The sequence below is a fragment of the Eurosta solidaginis genome, chromosome 4 (assembly GCF_040869045.1).
Source record: "Eurosta solidaginis isolate ZX-2024a chromosome 4, ASM4086904v1, whole genome shotgun sequence".
NCBI classification, from domain to species: Eukaryota; Metazoa; Arthropoda; class Insecta; order Diptera; family Tephritidae; genus Eurosta; species Eurosta solidaginis.
Window position 1 is genome coordinate 267,273,933 of NC_090322.1, and position 19,143 is coordinate 267,293,075.

The 19,143-nt window shown below is 39.6% G+C and overlaps 1 protein-coding gene across 4 annotated transcripts in view; it reads right to left on the reverse strand.

Moving 5' to 3' along the window:
* MICAL-like (protein) overlaps positions 1 to 19,143 on the reverse strand; it is a 219,673-nt gene that overhangs the window by 52,595 nt on the left and 147,935 nt on the right. For 2 of the 4 annotated variants that reach the window (XM_067785977.1, XM_067785976.1), the window contains exon 5: positions 17,264 to 17,349. In XM_067785977.1, coding sequence (XP_067642078.1) covers positions 17,264 to 17,349 — 86 coding nt within the window. Of the gene's footprint in view, positions 1 to 6,177; positions 6,639 to 17,263; positions 17,350 to 19,143 lie in introns of those variants that run through there. The other 2 variants (XM_067785979.1, XM_067785978.1) reach the window with 1 other exon arrangement.

Sequence of the window (19,143 nt, forward strand, 5' to 3'; positions counted from 1 at the left end):
AGACATTGCAGGTCTACATATGGCATATATATGTAACCGAAGTGAATCGGCCTTTTTCCCTTGCGCTTCCCAAGGCAGTCGGTTCTATGTACCGGAGCGACTAGGGATTTTTCCCGACCAAGGACTGTCATTTCAGTGTGACCCCATTTAATTTGTTGCGTCCCGCCCACAAATTGTCATCCTCCCAGCAGCTCCTTGCAGCAGGACTGCTCCATGTTCTCTTACTCCGGGAAGGCATCGAATCCAATCCCGGTCCGTCTCCTGACCCCGGTCCTGAGAAATGGTTTTGCTGCGTCTGCCGGAAAAGAATCTTTTTAGGACGGCCATACTCTGTTCAGTGTGTCTCGTGCAAGGGATGGTTGCATCGGACAGTTTGTTCTGGGCTTGATCCCAAACCCCGACGTCCACGTAACTTTTATAAATCGTTTGTGGCTCCTTGCTGTTTACGCCCAAGGTTGTCCCGTAGTCTACGCCTAAGCACCCCCCCCCCCCACTACCTTCCAGCAGCCCCGCTACTCAGCAAGCCACAACAAGTACCCGCTGCTGCTCGCGCCCCACGGCGCCAATAACTCAAACAGCTGCTACCACTCATAACTACTACCTTCGTAGTAGAGTCGGTAGCAATGCTGAGCATCAGCCCCTGCCCCGTCTTCTCCCCCCCTCTTTTCCGGCAGCAATCGTGTAGGTCAGGGAAACATACTCTTAGTCCCTACCTCCGTTTGCACCATTTGCACCTAGCACAGAATATATATGTTTGCGACATCCGCCCAATGCAGCTCCTACCTTGGGTGGTGCCACTTTCCTAGATGTTCTGGTCTCCGCGACGGCAACCCCCCGACGGGTTTCATCATCCGGGTACCCCAATGCTTGCCCAAGGACGCCCAGTCCCAGGGCCACAACAGCAATTGCGTCCTGGCCTTCCACAAGGCGTAGTCACCCGTCACTTACCCCCAGAGTGGCGGCGTCTCTCCTTATGTACTTCAGAATTCTGCAGTTAAACTGTAATGGACTAACTGGGAAGATTACGGAGAGAGTCGATTTCATGAAGCGGCACAACATCCGCATTGCTGCGATTCAAGAGACTAAACTCACAGCAAGATGTGCATTGCAGACCTGTTCTGGGTATAATGTCCACAGGAAAGACCGCGAGAGCGGAAATGGATGCGGCCTCGCGCTTATCATACACCACTCTGTGCAATATTATATATTTGATCCTGGCATCGACCGCAGGGACAATGTCTTAGAACGTCAAGACCTATCTGTCCGGTCAGGCGATGCAAACCTAGAAATCATCAACATCTACATCCCTCCTGCACCTGTTGCCCCAGTGGATACCGCCCTAATATCAGAGCCTTACTCACTGGCAACAATCGCATTATCTTAGGCGATTTCAATGCCCATCACGATCTATGGCATTCAAACTTGCGGGCGGACAGTAGGGGTGAGATGTTGGCGGATCAAATAGAGGAAACGACGTTCTGCGCAATAAACGGAGACGCCCCCACACGTATGGTAGGAAGCTGCCACAGTTCGCCAGATATCTCAAGCGTGAGCGCAGAACTCGTAAACTGCGTCAACTGGCAGCCGATGGTAACATTGGCATCCGACCACCTGCCCATACTTATTTCGCTCGCGCGTACCGCCGACTTCATCGTCACCGAAAAACGCACTTTCATAAACTTCAAAAAAGGAAAGTGGGAAGAATATAAATATTTTACAGACAGCCGCTTTGCTGCCCTCCTTATCCCGACTGATGCCCGCCAAGGGGAGCGTGCCTTCCGTAATTTCATTGAATCCGCCTCGGCACTTTTCATTACCGCCGGGAGAATTCCCGAAATCGGGCCCCACTTCCCGGCGGTGGCCGCAAACTTAGCGAGAGAACGTGACCTTATAAGACAGCTTGATCCAGGCGATATAAACCAACGCATCAGATTGCTTGTGGACGAACACAAGCGGGCGAAATTGGAGGAGCACCTAAAAGGTTGTAACCTCTCTACCGGTGTGGGTACCAAAGTTTACCCACCGTAAAGTTCCTATCGAATCCGACTAAGCACAAAGACAAAGTTTCCATCGCCTTTGGCGACAAAGTGCTGTCGGATGCGAAAAAATGCGCGAGCGCTTTCTGCCGACAATATATAATGCATCCTACGGTCGACAAAGATAGACGGAGAGCCAATAGACACGCACATAAACACAAATTCAGCGCGTCACCAATCACCATCACCGCCAAAGAGGTTGAGGACGCCATTGGTCGCGCTAAACCATCCAAAGCAGTGGGCCAAGACGGCATAGCCATGCCGATGCTTAAAAGCCTAGGGAAAGAGGGTTTCAAATATTTAGCGCATGTCTTTAACCTATCTCTTTCCACCTTTGTCATACCCGAGAAATGGAAAATGGCCAAGGTGGTCCCGCTACTAAAGCCTGGGAAACCAGCTAACATAGGTGAGTCGTATCGTCCGATATCTCTCCTATCGCCAGTAGCAAAGACGCTTGAAGACATTTTGCTCCCTTATTTCCAGCAAATTTGCAGCTAGCCTCTCATCAGCATGGCTTCAGAAAACTCCATAGCACTAACACCGCGCTAAATGCCATTAGCACCCAGATAAATTGCGGTTTAAATCAATACCCCCACCATAGAACAGTACTCGTAGCGCTAGACCTATCAAAAGCTTTTGATACGGTCAACCATGGCTCGTTACTGCAAGACCTGGAAGGGTCTACCCCTCCCCCATGTCTTAAAAGGTGAACCACAAATTATCTGGGTGGTCGGCAGGCATCGGTGCAATTTAGAAACGAAACATCAAAACCAAGGAGAATTAAACAAGGGGTGCCACAGGGTGGCGTCCTATCCCCACTTTTGTTTAATTTCTACATATCTAAGCTACCTTCACCACCGGAAGGAGTCACAATCGTTTCCTACGCAGATGACTGCACAATAATGGCCACAGGCCCAGGCCCAAAGATCGATGCGCTATACAATAAAATAAACGGCTACCTCCCTGATCTCTTTTTTCGGCTCGCAAACCTGGCATTATCACCGACTAAATCTTCCGCGACCTTATTTACAACATGGACGTCCCAAATGTCGACCATTTTGAACATCCACGTCGATGGCACTACGCTACCGACTGTCGTACACCCCGAAATCTTGGGTGTGACGTTTGATCAGGATTTACATTTTGGTGAGCACGCAGCAGAGCCGTAACAAAATCCTCAAATCCCTCGCTGGCAGTACTTGGGGAAAAGATAAAGAAACGCTCATGAGTACATACAAAGCAATTAGCCAGCCGATTACGTGCTACGCGTCACCCATATGGTCGCCAAGCCTTAAAATCACCCACTGTAAGAAACTACAGGCCTGCCAAAATACTGCTCTCAGAATCGCCACGGGCTGTCTTCTTATGTCCCCAGAACACCATCTGCATAATGAGGCGAGAATACTCCCCATCAGGGAGAGAAATGAGATGCTGACCAAACAGTTCCTGTTTAATACCCAGAAACCTGGGCATCCCAACAGACATCTGATTGATGAACCAGCACCGCCTAGGGGCTTAAGGAGTCATCTCCGTAAGCATTTTGAGGAAATACGGCACCTGAGAACCCAGCCGTATGAAGCGAAAAAACACAAGCAGGTCCTTGGTGAACTCCATAAACAGGCGTCGGACCTTTATGCCGGGAATTGCCCGGTGAATCCAGTACTTAACGAAAATTATCCAAAACTCGCGGAAGAGGAACGCATACTCCCCAGGGAAACGCGTGTCACTCTTGCTCAACTTCGTTCTGGATACTGTAACAGGTTAAACTCTTACCTATCCAGAATCAACCCCGACATACAAAATGTATGCCCCGCTTGCAATGTGTCCCCACATGACACCAACCATCTCTTCAATTGTAATGTGGAACCAACGCCTCTAACACCCCTTTCCTTATGGTCCACCACTGTTGAAACGGCAAGTTTCCTTGGACTCCCGTTAGAGGATATTGATGACAATTTGTGATCGGTCGCGGCTGTTAGGTGGGGCGAGCATTGCTACAACAACAACAATATGGGGAATCAGCGCCATTTTTTAGGAAAACTAATATTTAAGTCGGTCCAAGAGAGTGCAATAAGTCGATCAGAGAAAGGTAATTTGTTAGGCTACGATTCCCGAGAATTCATTTGAACACGGGGAGTAAAAATCAAAACATTTATACACACATACCTCTGTTTGAAAAAAACTTCTACCAAAGATATACAAAGACAATAAGTGTAATCATTGAGATAATTTTCTTCATCATATTACATAGATTGCACGACAGGCCAGGAGTTTAGGTTCTCCCATTGAAGATAATGTGTATATAGCACTATCCTTGCGAACGAATTGCAAATGCCAAAGGTGTCGAGCATGTTAACCAAAGAGCAAGACAAGAAACGAGTCGACATATCAAGAGCAAATTTTGGAAAACCCCAATCTGATCAGAACTTTTTCTAAACACGAAAATGGACGACACCTAGATCCACCACCTTAATCCTGAAACTGAGACACAACTTACATAAACTATGTAAAATAAAAAAATTGGCGCGATTTTCCTCCGAGGAGATTTGGGCCAAGCTTCTCTTCCAATTTTGCGTCGTGCTCCTTTTAATTTTGCCTACGAATTTGTGCGACGGGACCTACATGTTTTATGCCGACTCCGAACAGCATCTGCAAGGCAGATGACTTTTCACTGATGAGCTTTTAATGGCAGAAATACAGTCTGAGCGTTTGCCAAATCACTTACGAGGGGCGACCACGCTTAGAAAAATTTTCTTCTAATTGAAACAAGTTGCTTTTAAATTTTGATGTTACTTTTCACCGGAATTTAACCCAGGATCCTCGGTGCGATACGCGGGACACGATACTACCACACCACGGCGGCCGCCCATTACGTTATGGCGTTTATTTTTTGCGAACCTCACGCAGTTTTCATTGTGGACTATTTGGAAATGAAAATCACTGTACGGGTCCTACTACGGAGAAAAAATAAGATTTCGGGAGGCTCTCAGGGAGGAAGGTTACTGCAAACTTGGGGACTACAGTGTTGTTTCAGCAAGACTATCCGATGTCTCGCAAAGCAGCAATACCGACTTTTCCGTTCGAAAAGTGTGCTTATAACTGGTTGAACATCGACTTTTTTCGCTGATTTAGCCTTCAGTGTGGTCTCTTTTTCTTCAAACATACCTACGTGATGGTCGTTATTCGTTGTTTTTTTTTTTCTAAGATGAAAGTAAGCTTAGAAAAGAGAGCGACACAATATTTATGTTATATAATAATATAATAGAATACTAAGTATAAAAAAAAAATTGTGTATTATCATATCCATTGTGTTTACATTACTTTATATCAGTATTATTGACTCATCCTTCATAATCTTCCAATGTAGATCTGTCTCTACTCAGCGTATCGCTATATGTTAAGTTATATCGAGCTAGCGCTTATAAACTTTTTTACTAACATACCTATATAGCTGTCTAAACAACAAAAAAAACACTAATTCAACAAATTTATTACTTATTGCTTATACAAATTTTAAGCACTGTAGCTTAGCACACTTTGTATGCGTTTTGTACTGTGATAGTGCTTATTGAAATGTTTATATACTAAGAGCAGTTATTTACTGAAATGCATAAATTATTTGGAATTGTTATTGCATTAAGTATAAACAGTATTAGTCATTTCGAATCACAAAAAAAAGCAAAAATTGTTAAGCTTTCAAGGGTAACGATTGTTTATCGAACGGGGGGAAACGACCTTCTCAACATAGCTGGTTAGTACATTTGCTACACCGACCACAGCAGTGCTTTCAGTCGTCAAGGGTGATGACGTCATTTCTTATCAGCCTAGCAGTTGGATTTGATTGTTGTTTAATTTGTGATATATTGAAATTGTAAAGTATGTGGTATTGTATAGAGCTGTGTGTACTTTTGTGGTCATGATGAAGTTCGCCAGTGGAGATTACGGATTTACTTTGGGTTTTATACCACTTCAAATAGCTAGTATAAAGCAGGCTATTAGGAGATTAAATCGCCCTTCGCATGAATCTCACAACTCGACGGCATAGCGACTTCGAAATTTCATTGCAAAATAAAAATATCAAAAAATGTATTGGAATAATTATTTTAAAACAAAATAAAGCTATATCAATGTCTTTGTTTACCTTCTCAGAGTGTCTTTGCCATTCAAAGCCGGCTGCGGCTGGCTGTTATTGGCTCAACACCAAAAATACCAACGCCACGTAACACGTTAAAAGTGAAAGGTTGTCGAGGACAACAAATCTGTTTGAGCTTTATATTTTATGGATTTTCGGCAGCAAATGTTTTGAACTGAGGTTATTGAGCACGTCCAGCACAGAAATCGGATGCACTTTGCCAGCCACCAACACTTTTCGGTATTTCTTGTTGCACTACACTTTTTTCTTATTGGCTTTGTTTGCTCGCTTGCCGATTTTTCATTTATTTTATATTTTCACCGTTGTCTACTTTATAATTTTACTTTATGTATATTTTGATAACTCCTCTACACATCTTTTTTGCACAAGAATTTTTGTTTTGAATCAAAAGAAATTAAATGTCAAAGCGTTGATGGAAGCCAAAAACAACCACCCATCAAATCAGTTGAAATTCGACTGCAAAGGAAAGAAAATCGTTGACGTTCGAAAAGAGTAGGACAGTTGGAGGTGACAGTAGCACAGTAGCACATCTAACTGACAGTTGACAGTGCGCTGTTACGAGTATTGTGCGACACCTGCTGGTACATTTTTGTTAAACTTCGCCTGTCGCTAGTTGCCGCCAGGTGTCGCGAAAAAGGGTGGTGAATCTAGTAACTGTGGGGAATTGAAGCTTGATATAAGCTACCACAGTGATGATAATCATGGTACATTTGTACTTTTTTTGGTACATTTCGCTTCCCGAAAGTACGTTGGTATTACATTGACATATTTGGCACATTTTTGTAAAATACAGCACTACGCTTCAAGTCATTTGTAAAGCAGCTCTGAATGTACAAACAAATTGAAAATTTTTCGAAGAAAATATATAGTTAAGTTGTTTTGTTGCCGAGCACAATTTGCCATTTCCAATTTTGGATCATTTAAATATGCTTATGAAAAATAGCATAACTGATTCTAAAATTGTGAACAAATTTTGCATCAATAGAATTAAAACACAGAAAATAATAACTCAAATAACAGGGCCAGAAAACTATAAATCCATAATTGCATTTTGTCAGAAGAATTATTACTCTCTAATAATAGATCAAACGATTGCTATATGTGTATCAAAAAATTGGCAGTTTCGATTCGAATTTTTGATAGCCATTATTGAATTTTTGAAAGACTATTCAATACCACTTGATAAAATGATTGGTTTCACTGCCGACAATTGCTCGGTTATGATTGGAGCAAAAAGCGGAGTGCAAGCAAGGCTGAAGCAATTTGTTCCAAATCTGCATGTTAATGGATGTGTTTGTCACATTTTAAATTTAGCTTCAATAGCCGCTTGTGATGTATTTCCCAACAAAATCGATAAATATTTAAAAGACGTAAACTATCATTTTTGTAACAGTCCCCTTAGGAGGGCAGACTTTCAGAGTTTTCAAGAACATTTCGGTACAGAAATGCATGTTGTACTAAAGTACGCCCCCACAAGGTGGCTTTCTAAACAAGCAGTTATAGATAGAATTCTTCAGCAATGGGATACCTTCAAGTATTATTTTAATCTTTACGTATTTGAAAATAAAAGCAGCAATTAAAATATTAATCTTACATCTGAAATTTTTCAAAGTCCTATTTATAAAGTATATTTTACATTTCTTTCTTATATTTTAAATGAAATAAATAATGTGAATATAGAAATGCAGTCTGAAGATATTCACATATATTTCTTATTACCAAATTAAAAATTTTATAAAAAAATCGTATTTAGACTCCAGTCCTATTTAGATGTTAAATATTGATACTTTAGTTATTACATTGTGCCTTTATTTATAAACTTGTTTCCGAAATCTGCATTTGATAAAATAGAGAAAATTAATTCTGAATATAGAGCTTTAGACCTGAGACCCTTAAAAAATTCAAGAATTTAAATATATGCAGCTTTTGGGAAGAATTAAGATCAGTTAAAAATATATTAAATGCCCAAATGTTTTCCAATATTTATAGAATAGTTCAAGGCATATTGTCGATTCCAAATTCATCCACAAACGTAGAAAGGATATTTTCTATTTAATTAAAACTAAGTGTAGAAATAGACTTGAAATAAACACAGTTTCGAATTTAATAGAAACTAGACTTGATGAAATCAGCTAACAGTAGATGTCATAATATAGATACGAAAAAAAGTTTTTGTCAACTGAGGTATTTAAAGAACTCAAAAATAAGAAGTTTATGTAGTGATTGAAACATGAGTTATTAGTATAGATGTAGGCGGTAGGCGACAATTTGTCAACTTTTATACCTGAATCTAAATCTATTTACCTAAAATGATTTTATGAGATGTTTTTGCATTAATTGCAGCTGTTATTTCTTTTAAATATTGTCACGGATATTAGCATCACTAACTTATCCCATCACTAAGGCGATGCTAAGGCCATGCCAAGCAGTATTTACGTTAATAATCAAATCAAGTATACACATATATAAGGCAGCCCAGAGAGATGTCAAACACAGATGCATTTACTTATACGCCTATGTGCGCGCGAGAGACTGTAAACTACATTCACATCAATAATTCAATCTTTATGTATCTACATAAACGAATAAATAATTGCGTCTACACATATGTACCATGTACGAATACGAGCAGCGGAGAGTCAATGCGCAAACACATGCATGTAGCTGAGAAGTTTGAGAGCTCATGGACAGTGCTAGTAAGTTCTGGAAGGAGAGTAAGAAGTAATTCAGTTTGAGTTGAGCTATCAATCAGTTTGATTAAGCACGCGATCTGGCGGTCAATAGTAAAGTTTCATTTGAGTTATCAATCAGTTTGGTTATTAAGCCAGCGAGTAGCAAAGTATAAGTGTTATTGTGAAGTACTTAATAAAGGCCATTTTTCCATCATTCAATATTGGAGTTATTTATTCAACAGTTTAGTGATTCGAACTTAGCAGAGGATTGCAAATAAGAGGATTTGCGGCAGATTCGTTACAATTGGTGTCAGAAGAGGAATTGTTGAATAAATTCCAGAGGACAACTAAAGAAGGAGTTGGAGAGCCGTGGATTGAATACATCATCATCATCATCATCCTCCTCAACTCCTATTGGAGCATAGGGCCTCGACCACCGACTTAAATCTTATTCTGTTAGGTGCAGTTCTTGTGATGTCATTCCACGTATATCCTGCGTCTTCGAGTTCTTTATCCACAATTCTGCGCCAAGTTTTCGCAGGTGCACCAGGTCGTCGGCTTCCTTGTGGATTCCATCGCAATGCTTGTCTGGCTATATTTACTGGAGGTCTTCTGAGAGTGTGACCAATCCACGACCATTTACGCTTGGTTATTTCTGTGGTAGCCTTAGGTTGATTTGTTCTAGGATTGAATACAAGCGGCGTTAAACTTGAACTTCAGGCACGGCTACGAGAGGCAATGGAGCAGAAGGAATCGATGTGGAAGAGTATGACTTTCATCTTGATGGCGAGGAAATAACAAAAATGGAAGAAACACCGCAGACAATGGCGAACACAGACCTGAACATGATATTGGCTGCAATATCTGCTCAAACATCGACGATGTCATCACAGATGGAATCTCAAGAGACACGTATAACATCAAAGATGGAAGCACAAGAAACGCGTATAACATCAAAGATTGAAGCACAAGAAACGCGTATGTCAGAAATGTCGACACAGATTACATCGAAGATGGAAGCACAAGAAACGCGTATATCCGAAATGTCGGCTCAAATTTCAGCACAGATATCATCGCAGATCTCTGCTCAACTGGAAGAGCAAGAAGGACGTATTTCCTCGAAGTTGGAGGCGCAAGATACAAAAATTTTACAGTTTGAAGAAAAAATCGAGGCCGAGGTGGATGCTTTGAGAGGACGTATCGAGCAGTTGCAACTGAATCGTCCAGCAGTTTCAGCGAGTAATCCAAAGGTAAAAACACCATCCTTTGACGGTTCTGTTCCTTTCCAGGTCTTTAAGCTATAGTTTGAGAAGACCGCAGCAGTGAACAACTGGAATGTGGAAGATAAAGTTGCCGCACTCTTCGTAGCATTGAAAGGACCAGCTGCCGAAATCTTACAGACTATTCCAGAGTACGAACGGAACAGTTATGACGCATTGATGACTGCTGTAGAACGGCGATACGGAAGCGAACACAGGAAACAGATATTTCAAATAGAATTGCAAAACCGCTACCAAAAAGCTAACGAGACTTTGCAGGATTTTGCTTCGGACATTGAAAGATTGGCACATTTAGCAAATGCGGACGCACCCGTGGAATATACTGAAAAGGTAAAAATCCAGAGTTTTATAAATGGCATAGGGGACGCCGAAACAAAGCGGGCTACATATGCGAATCCAAAACTAACATTTGCTGAAACGGTATCGCATGCTCTGATTCAGGAAACAGCGTCGCTTCTGTGTAAGCCAGTTTTCAAAGCACGCCGTGTGGAAGTAGAAAGGCCAGAGTGGGTAGACACAATTTTGGAAGCACTGAAAGGATCTCAACAGAAGAATGCCGGAGTTATTAAATGTTTCAAGTGCGGCAACCCAGGTCACATTGCACGTCATTGCGATCTTGGTCCTAATAGTTCCAACAATGTGGGTGGCCATAAACGCAAAGCTGGAGGAGATGAGGAAGAGCGAGGTAGAGATCGAGAGCTAGATCCAGCTATTGAATGCCCTGTGATATCTGTGTCGCAAATTGGTAGAAAATCGAGCAGTCTTACCGTCAGAGGGAATGTGAATGGCAACGAACGAATACTGACTGTAGATCCGGCGCATCTCATTCCTTGGTCCGATCTGACTTGGTCAACACGAGAGTAAAACCGTTACCTGGAGCAAGGTTGCGTACGGTCACTGGCGAGTATAACCAAGTTCAGGGAGAAGTTATATGTGAAGTATTGATTGGGAAGTAGTTCTTCATTGGCCGAGCAACAGAGTGTGAAGGAACGGCCCAGGGTAATGAGTAGTAAGATGAAACACTGGCATGACAAGAACTTTAATTCGGAAGGTTTCTTGGCGGGAGATTTGGTACTCTTAAACAACCCTCACCGGCGGCAAGGTGTTCCAGCCAAATTTCGGTGCAGTTGGGAAGGCCCGTACAAAGTTGTGAAGAAGATCAGTGATACCATCTACCGCTACAAACCACTGGGAAACGACGGGTTAGAAGAGTGGTACATTTGGAGATGCTAGCGGCAGTTAGATCGGGAGATTTGTCTGATCGGGACGATCAGACTTAGGTGGAGGGCAGTGTCACGGATATTAGCATCACTAACTTATCCCATCACTAAGGCGATGCTAAGGCCATGCCAAGCAGTATTTACGTTAATAATCAAATCAAGTATACACATATATAAGGCAGCCCAGAGAGATGTCAAACACAGATGCATTTACTTATACGCCTATGTGCGCGCGAGAGACTGTAAACTACAAACATTCACATCAATAATTCAATCTTTATGTATCTACATAAACGAATAAATAATTGTGTCTACACATATGTACCATGTACGAATACGAGCAGCGGATAGTCAATGCGCAAACACATGCATATAGCTGAGAAGTTTGAGAGCTCATGGACAATGCTAGTAAGTTCTGGAAATCGAAGAGCCTAGAAGTATGCAGCGTAAACTATAAAAGCGGGGCAGGCGAGTAAGAAGTAATTCAGTTTGAGTTGAGCTATCAATCAGTTTGATTAAGCACGCGATCTGGCGGCCAATAGTAAAGTTTCATTTGAGTTATCAATCAGTTTGGTTATTAAGCCAGCGAGTAGCAAAGTATAAGTGTTATTGTGAAGTACTTAATAAAGGCCATTTTTCCATCATTCAATATTGGAGTTATTTATTCAACAGTTTAGTGATTCGAACTTAGCAGAGGATTGCAAATAAGAGGATTTGCGGCAGATTCGTTACAATATTAATTTTATGTTCCTTACTGGTACTTAATAAAGACATTTTTTTATATACGTATGTACATAATTTTACACTTCAATCGATAAACTTCTTTTATTATTTTTACTGGAAAAGTATTTCTTCATAAATCATATTTCCCTATTATACTACATTTAATTTGTGTTAGAAAGTTTCCTGACAAACAGTTTTTGGATAAAGAAGCAGAATATAGCTCTAGTTTGGTTCAAATTCACATCCGAAGACTTTTGGTCCATTTTTGGAGGATTTGGTACATGTTTGGAGGATTAGGTACATTTTTGGAGGATTTGGTACATTTTTGGAGGATTTGGTACATTTTTGGGGGATTTGGTACATTTTTTTCCTCGTTTGGTACAAAATGAAAAAATCCATTTATTATCCCTGATCTACCATGTTGAACTTATTGGCTTAACCCGAAATAACCCACGCCATTTGAAAAAACTACACAAGTAGGTAACTAATGAAACTAATGAAGTAAGTTATTCTATTTAACTTAATTTTTTTCTGGAGTTATTTAATTTATAGTTTTTATACTCAGCGTGCTTTGCACACAGAGTATATTAACCCTGATTGGATAACGGTTCGTTGTACAGGTATAAAGGAATCGAGATAGATATAGACTTCCATATATCAAAATCATCAGTATCGAAAAAAAATTTGATTGAGGTATGTCCGTCCGTCCGTCCGTTAGCACGATAACTTGAGTAAATATTGAGATATCTTCACCAAATTTGGTACACTAGCTTATCTGGACCCAGAATAGATTGGTATTGAAAATGAGTGAAATCGGATGATAACCACGCCCACTTTTTATATATATAAAATTTTGGAAAACACAAAAAACCTGATAATTTAGTAAATAATACACCCAGAATGTTGAAATTTGACGTGTGCACTGATATTGAGACTCTTGATACAAATTTGAAAAATTTTTTTTAAAATTGGCGTGGCACCGCCCACTTTTGATAAAATCAATTTTACAAATATTATTAATCATAAATCAAAAACCGTTAAAACTATCGCAACAAAATTCGGCAGAGAGGTTGCCTTTACTATAAGGAATGCCTTGAAGAAAAATTTACGAAATCGGTTAAGGACTACGCCCACTTTTATATAAAAGATTTTTAAAAGGGTCGTAGACGAAAATAATAAGCTATATCTTAGCAAAAACGAGCTTTGTGTCAATAGAATTTTACTTTCTAAATTGAATTATAACATTAAATTGGGAAACACTAAAATGTTTGAAAATGGGTGTAGCACCGCCCCTTTTATGACTAAGCAATTTTCTATGTTTCGGGAGCGATAACTCGAAGAAATTGTGTACACATATTTTCCTTATAGCAGAAAATATTTCTAGTAAAAATGGACGAGATCGGTTAAAGACCACGGCAAATTAGATATAAAACAAGTTTAAAAGGGTCGTAGACTAGAATAATAACTTTAACTTAGCAAGAAATAGTTTTGAATCAATGATATTTAACTTATCAAGTTTTACTGTAAGAGGAAATGGGGAGACATTTTTTTTTTAACGGGCGGTGCCACGTGTTATGTAGAAAAGTAATTTATCTGAAATGAAATGTACAATTGAAGCTCACGCTGAGTATATAATGTTCGGTTTCACCCGAACTGAGACACCTTTACTTGTTTTGTTTTTTTTTTTCATTTTATTTAAGGCGTTCACTAGACACGCTTTCGTCGTTATAGGTATCATGCTGCCACTCCAAAAGTTGTTAATTCCCTCACTTCGGAAGAGCCTAGAGCATGGTACTGCTGCGTCTGCCGGGAAAAGTTATATTAACCACGGTCACACTAATTTCAGAGTGTCTCGTGCAAAGGATGGTTAAATCAAATGAGTTGTTCTGGGCTTACCCCAAAAAAATGTTTCGAAACTTTTGTGATTTTATACTGCTTCTGCGGTCCACAACTAGCAGGTAATATCTCCGCCAGCAGGTTAGGGGGTAGGTATGCCTGTCGTAAGAGGCGATTAAAACACCGGATTCAAGGGGTTTGTGTAGCGTAGCCCTTTCAGGTTGCCAACGCAATACATAGCTTCTCCAAACCCAATTGTCAACCTCACCTATCCGTGGCGAATCCTGTTTCATTATCAGCCGAGGCTCTGGCGACCCCAAACTCGTCATGGATCTTGAGGGTGGGAGGTCGGTATGGCCTAGAAGGTCGCATGTGGTCATAACAAATCGTTCCCGAGATGGTCGGGCGTGGTACCGGAACGTACTGGATGTGCATCCGGCAAAGGGCCATCAACTCGATAACATTCCTCAAGGCCTCCGGGGAGTGTCCTTATCGCTACAACAACAACAACAACAGCAGCAGCTAATATCCGTACTCCGAACTGAAGCAGTGCCGAGGCATCATACCTTTCCCTTGTCCCTTCCCCGCTTTTCTGGCACTAGCACTAGCACTCATGTTCCCTCGCCCTCGGCGCAGATGACACAATAGTCAATCAATGATAGCTATTTCTTCGGAGCTGTCCCTGCAATTTATTATAATCTGCCTGTGTCCTTGATAAAATCACAGTTACATGAGTAGTTGGTAGCTCTACACGTCATTGCTGATGGACAGCTGTCCCGCCCGCTCTGCATCATATTTTTAGCAGTCATCAAACCTGCCTGTCTCCGATTTTCGCTGCAGGGAATCAAAGAGAAAATCACTCATGCCAACAAATGCCATTTCGGACTAAGTAGGCTATTGATAAATAAAAACTCTCCTCGACGAACAAAAATTATGCAATACAAGCCCCTCATTGAACCTGTCCTGATGTATTACTTCGAATTATGAAAGGTTTCAGAAAAAGATAGAATACCCCTGGAGTACTTATGTGAAAAGTTTTCCGGAATATCAGATACCGAATGAAGTTTAAGATGACCTGAATGTTTACAGGAGCTGTAGCTTCATAAGCGTCAATAAATCGATATATGAACCGAATCAAGATTCCCGTTCTCATCAGACTTGAAAGTTGTGTGTAACCTTGACGATATACATCACGTTTAAAGGAACCATATAGTAGTTAACACTATCGTATTCCTATACATAAAGCAAAAACGGGTCAAATGCGTTACATGCATATCGACTTCAATAACAAAGAGGAAACACGCTATTGGCGGCCGGCGGCTTTGTTGCAGTGCCTTAAAAGGCCGTAAGCTAAAACTGCTGGAACAACAAAGAACGAAATCAACTGCACAAATGCATACATAGCAGCAATGACAACTGCAACAACAAAAAGGAATAGGCAACATGCGCACGCACTGCGCAGCCGCAACGTAGATGGAGATCGACTTTGTCAGGTAAAATTTTAGTTTAGTTAGGTTAACAACAACAATAATCGCATATATGTATATGTACATATCACTGTTGTGTATATTTGCCCCAAGCAATGCACATGCTGTAGCCCCCATTTACCATTTGCAGTTTGTAATAACAACAACTGTACTTAGTCTCTATTGGCTCTAATTCTGTACATTTTATGGGCTTTAGTGGCAAAGAATTTTCTTGCAACTTAACAGCTGAGGAACCGTTTTTGCTTATTGTTGTTGTTATTGTAGTCGATAATTGCACGTTTGTGCTGTGATTTCCTTTCGCGCTATACAATCAACCAAATCAACGACGTTTTACCTATATTCTCTATTAATTTGTAAGTTCTTGTTGTTGTAATGCACTTTTTTTACACGCAGGTTTCTCACAGAACGTTTCGAATTTTTGTTATTTTTTTTTTTTCAAACTGGGGAATTGTGCCAATGTGTTAGCAGGAGTTGACTTTGGAGCGGCCACATGTCAAGGTAAGTCTAAATAAGGTGTAGATAGCAGTAGAACAGCTTCTTCGTACAAGAACGCGCAGTGGGTTTAGATGTGCATATGTCCTACGTACTGTGCGCACTTTTTCATATGGGAGATATGGAATTATGCTGAGAATTTTTTGGATTGCGTAGAGATTGTCACTCATTTACCTTTCAAATACATAGTTAACCAAATATTTCCGATTTAAAATGAAGGGGGGGAGGGGGGTATTAGGCACTGGAATGCTAGGCTTCCGGACTATTAGTCTGGCAGTGCTTATAAAAAACGTTGGGGGTCTTTGCACGCTGCGAGTTAGGCTTGGAAAAACCCGCGGTAAGGCATATTTGGCTTAAGAGCGCATTTTTTAAAGCCAACGAACTGATTGCACTTAAATAAAAACACAAAAAAGTGGGTATTTCGATGAACAAATACCTAATGAAGTACTTTGCTGTTAGCAAAGAAAGAATCGGAGCGTTCGCCTCATGCCAAATACGTCACTATCGACGGAAACTATGAAAGATCTGGGAGCCAGCATTAACAGCGAAAACAATGGTCAGCCAAAACCAATGGATCCAGTCCAATACAATCACTCTTGCGAGGAAGTGCTGCTTTGCACTGAACAGAGAAAAGGAAAGACTCCATTGAGATGGGAAGCAGAGGCGGAGTAAAACTTTAACTTTCTTTGGTGCTTCCAATTAACGTCAGTTATCATAAAAAAAGGATGGCTGGCGTCACTTGTTACGCAATGGCTAATATGACCAACGCGGCTTAGCGCCAATGATGATGATGCCAAGCAACAAAAACGTCATACTCTTTACAACTATTAATATCGACGACTTGTTTGCCCCGTTTTTGTTGTGTGTGCTATGCCACAGCCAATGGAAGTCAAATAATGCTAGGATAATTTCTCCTCGTATTCTATCAAAACCGATTCGTGTATTACTGGGAAGCCGTTCTAGCTTTAGAAACATTTATGCTGGATTTCTAAGAACCCTACAAAATAGACGCAACTGAAGCAACTTGTTACATTCGGTCACAATCCTCTAGATGGGAAATGTACATACATATAACATTAGTGAAACTTGATTGGATACATACATATATGAAAGTTAATAACAAAAAAACATATATTATATTAGAAGAAATTAAAATTAGGCAAAGTTAGAAGGCGAAATGTGACAACATGCGTGAAAGGTATTTACAATGAGTTAAGAATAAGATTTTTGTAATAAATAAAAGGATTAAACACAAACCGAAATGCATAATGAAAATCAAGAATTTCTAAGAAAACATAAAATGGCCTTTAGAAAGTTAGGGAGAAATTTAATTACCAAGAAAAAAAACAAAATGCAAATCTTACCTTCGGTGGCGGTCCAGTTGCCTTTGTGATTTGTGTCTTTTCCGCGGATGCTGTCGGCGACGGGCGTTTCAGTCTATTGGGTGAATCTGCAATGAAATAAAGGTAAAAATATTTGATTATATTTAATTAGCATAAATGATAGTTCATAATTTGCTTTTATTTTAGTTATAAAATTTATTAAGTTATTTAAAATTGACTAATCCTATAAATCCATGATGAGAGATATATTTTCACTTTTATTTTCGTTTTTTTTTTTATCTTGACACTAAAAAAATATTTATTAATTTTATTTACTTTCATTTGGTACATCTGTTCGAAGCTTTGTGCATCAAATCGTGCCTTAAATTAATTTTTCGTACTCGTAATTAATTTTTAATGGACTTTCTTTCCTGTCCACAAGGCATTTCTTTTGTTTTCAAATTTGTATGCGCCTACGTACACATACATACATACATATGCTATTAAAAATAAATTAATAACAAATTTACATCCGTTATTTGCGTGACACACTGAACGAAAAGGAAATTAATAGTTACATTCACATATTTACATACATATATATATGTATATTTTATCAGGGATAGGCGTTACCGGAAAATTTATTAAAAATTTAAAAACTAAAAATGGAAATGGAAGTTTTTGTTCCGGATTAAAAACTAACAGAAATAATATAAACATAGTTAAAAAAAAAACTAAAAACACGCAAATGTGGTGCCGTTTTAGTATCTACAATCCACTTAGATATTTGATGTTGATAGCACCGTAGCAAAACTAATTGTCGCTAGATGGGTCGCGCGCCTAGCCTAGAGAGTTACAAACAAGCATACATAAAAGTGAACCTAATATAAGGCTGTTCAAAATTAAAATCAAACTAAATAAGTAAAGGTATCGTAAGTTCGGGTGTAACTGAACATTATATACTCAGCGTGAGCTTCAATTGTACATTTCATTTCAGATAAATTACTTTTCTACAAAACACGTGGCACCGCCCGTTTAAAAAAAATGTCTCCCCATTTCCTCTTACAATAAAACTTGACAAGTGAAATATCATTTTTAAGAATTCATGAGCTTAACGCTGGCTTATAATAATTGAATATTCAAATATTATGTTTTCTAAGAGAAACTGAAATGAAAGGAAGAAACATTTACTGGCATATTGCGATGATACCATTTCTAAATCGCCACAAATTCATTGTCAGGCAATTTCGTGAAAACGTTGAAAACATTACGAAATTGCCTGATGATGATTACGTGGCGGTTTTCGAAATGGTATCATCGCAATATGCCAGTAAATATTTCTTCCTTTCTTTTAAGTTTCTCTTAGAAAAACATAATAATAGAATATTCAATTATTATAAGCCGGTGTTAAGCTCATGAATTCTTAATAAAAGTATAAATTGAACACGCCATTAAAAAAACAGAAATATCATTGATTCAGAACTATTTTGTGCTAAGTTATAACTTATTATTCTAATCTACGACCCTTTTAAACTTGTTTTATATCTAAGTTGCCGTGGTCTTTAACCGATCCCGTCTATTTTTACAAGAAATATTTTCTGCTATAAGGAAAATATGTGTACACAATTTCATTCGATAAGTTAATTTTTCTTCGAGTTATGGCTCCAGAAACAGAAAATTGCTAAGTCATAAAAGGGGCGGTGCCACACCCATTTTGAAAAACGTTTGAGTTTTTCAATTCAATGTTATAGTTCAATTTAAAAAGTAAAATTCTATTGATACAATGCTCTTTTTCACTAAGATATAGCTTATGATTTTCGTGTACGACCCTTTTAAAAATTGTTTATATAAAAGTGGGCGCTGTCTTTAACCAATCTCGTCCATTTTTTCTAGAAATATTTCCTGCTATAGGGAAAATTTGT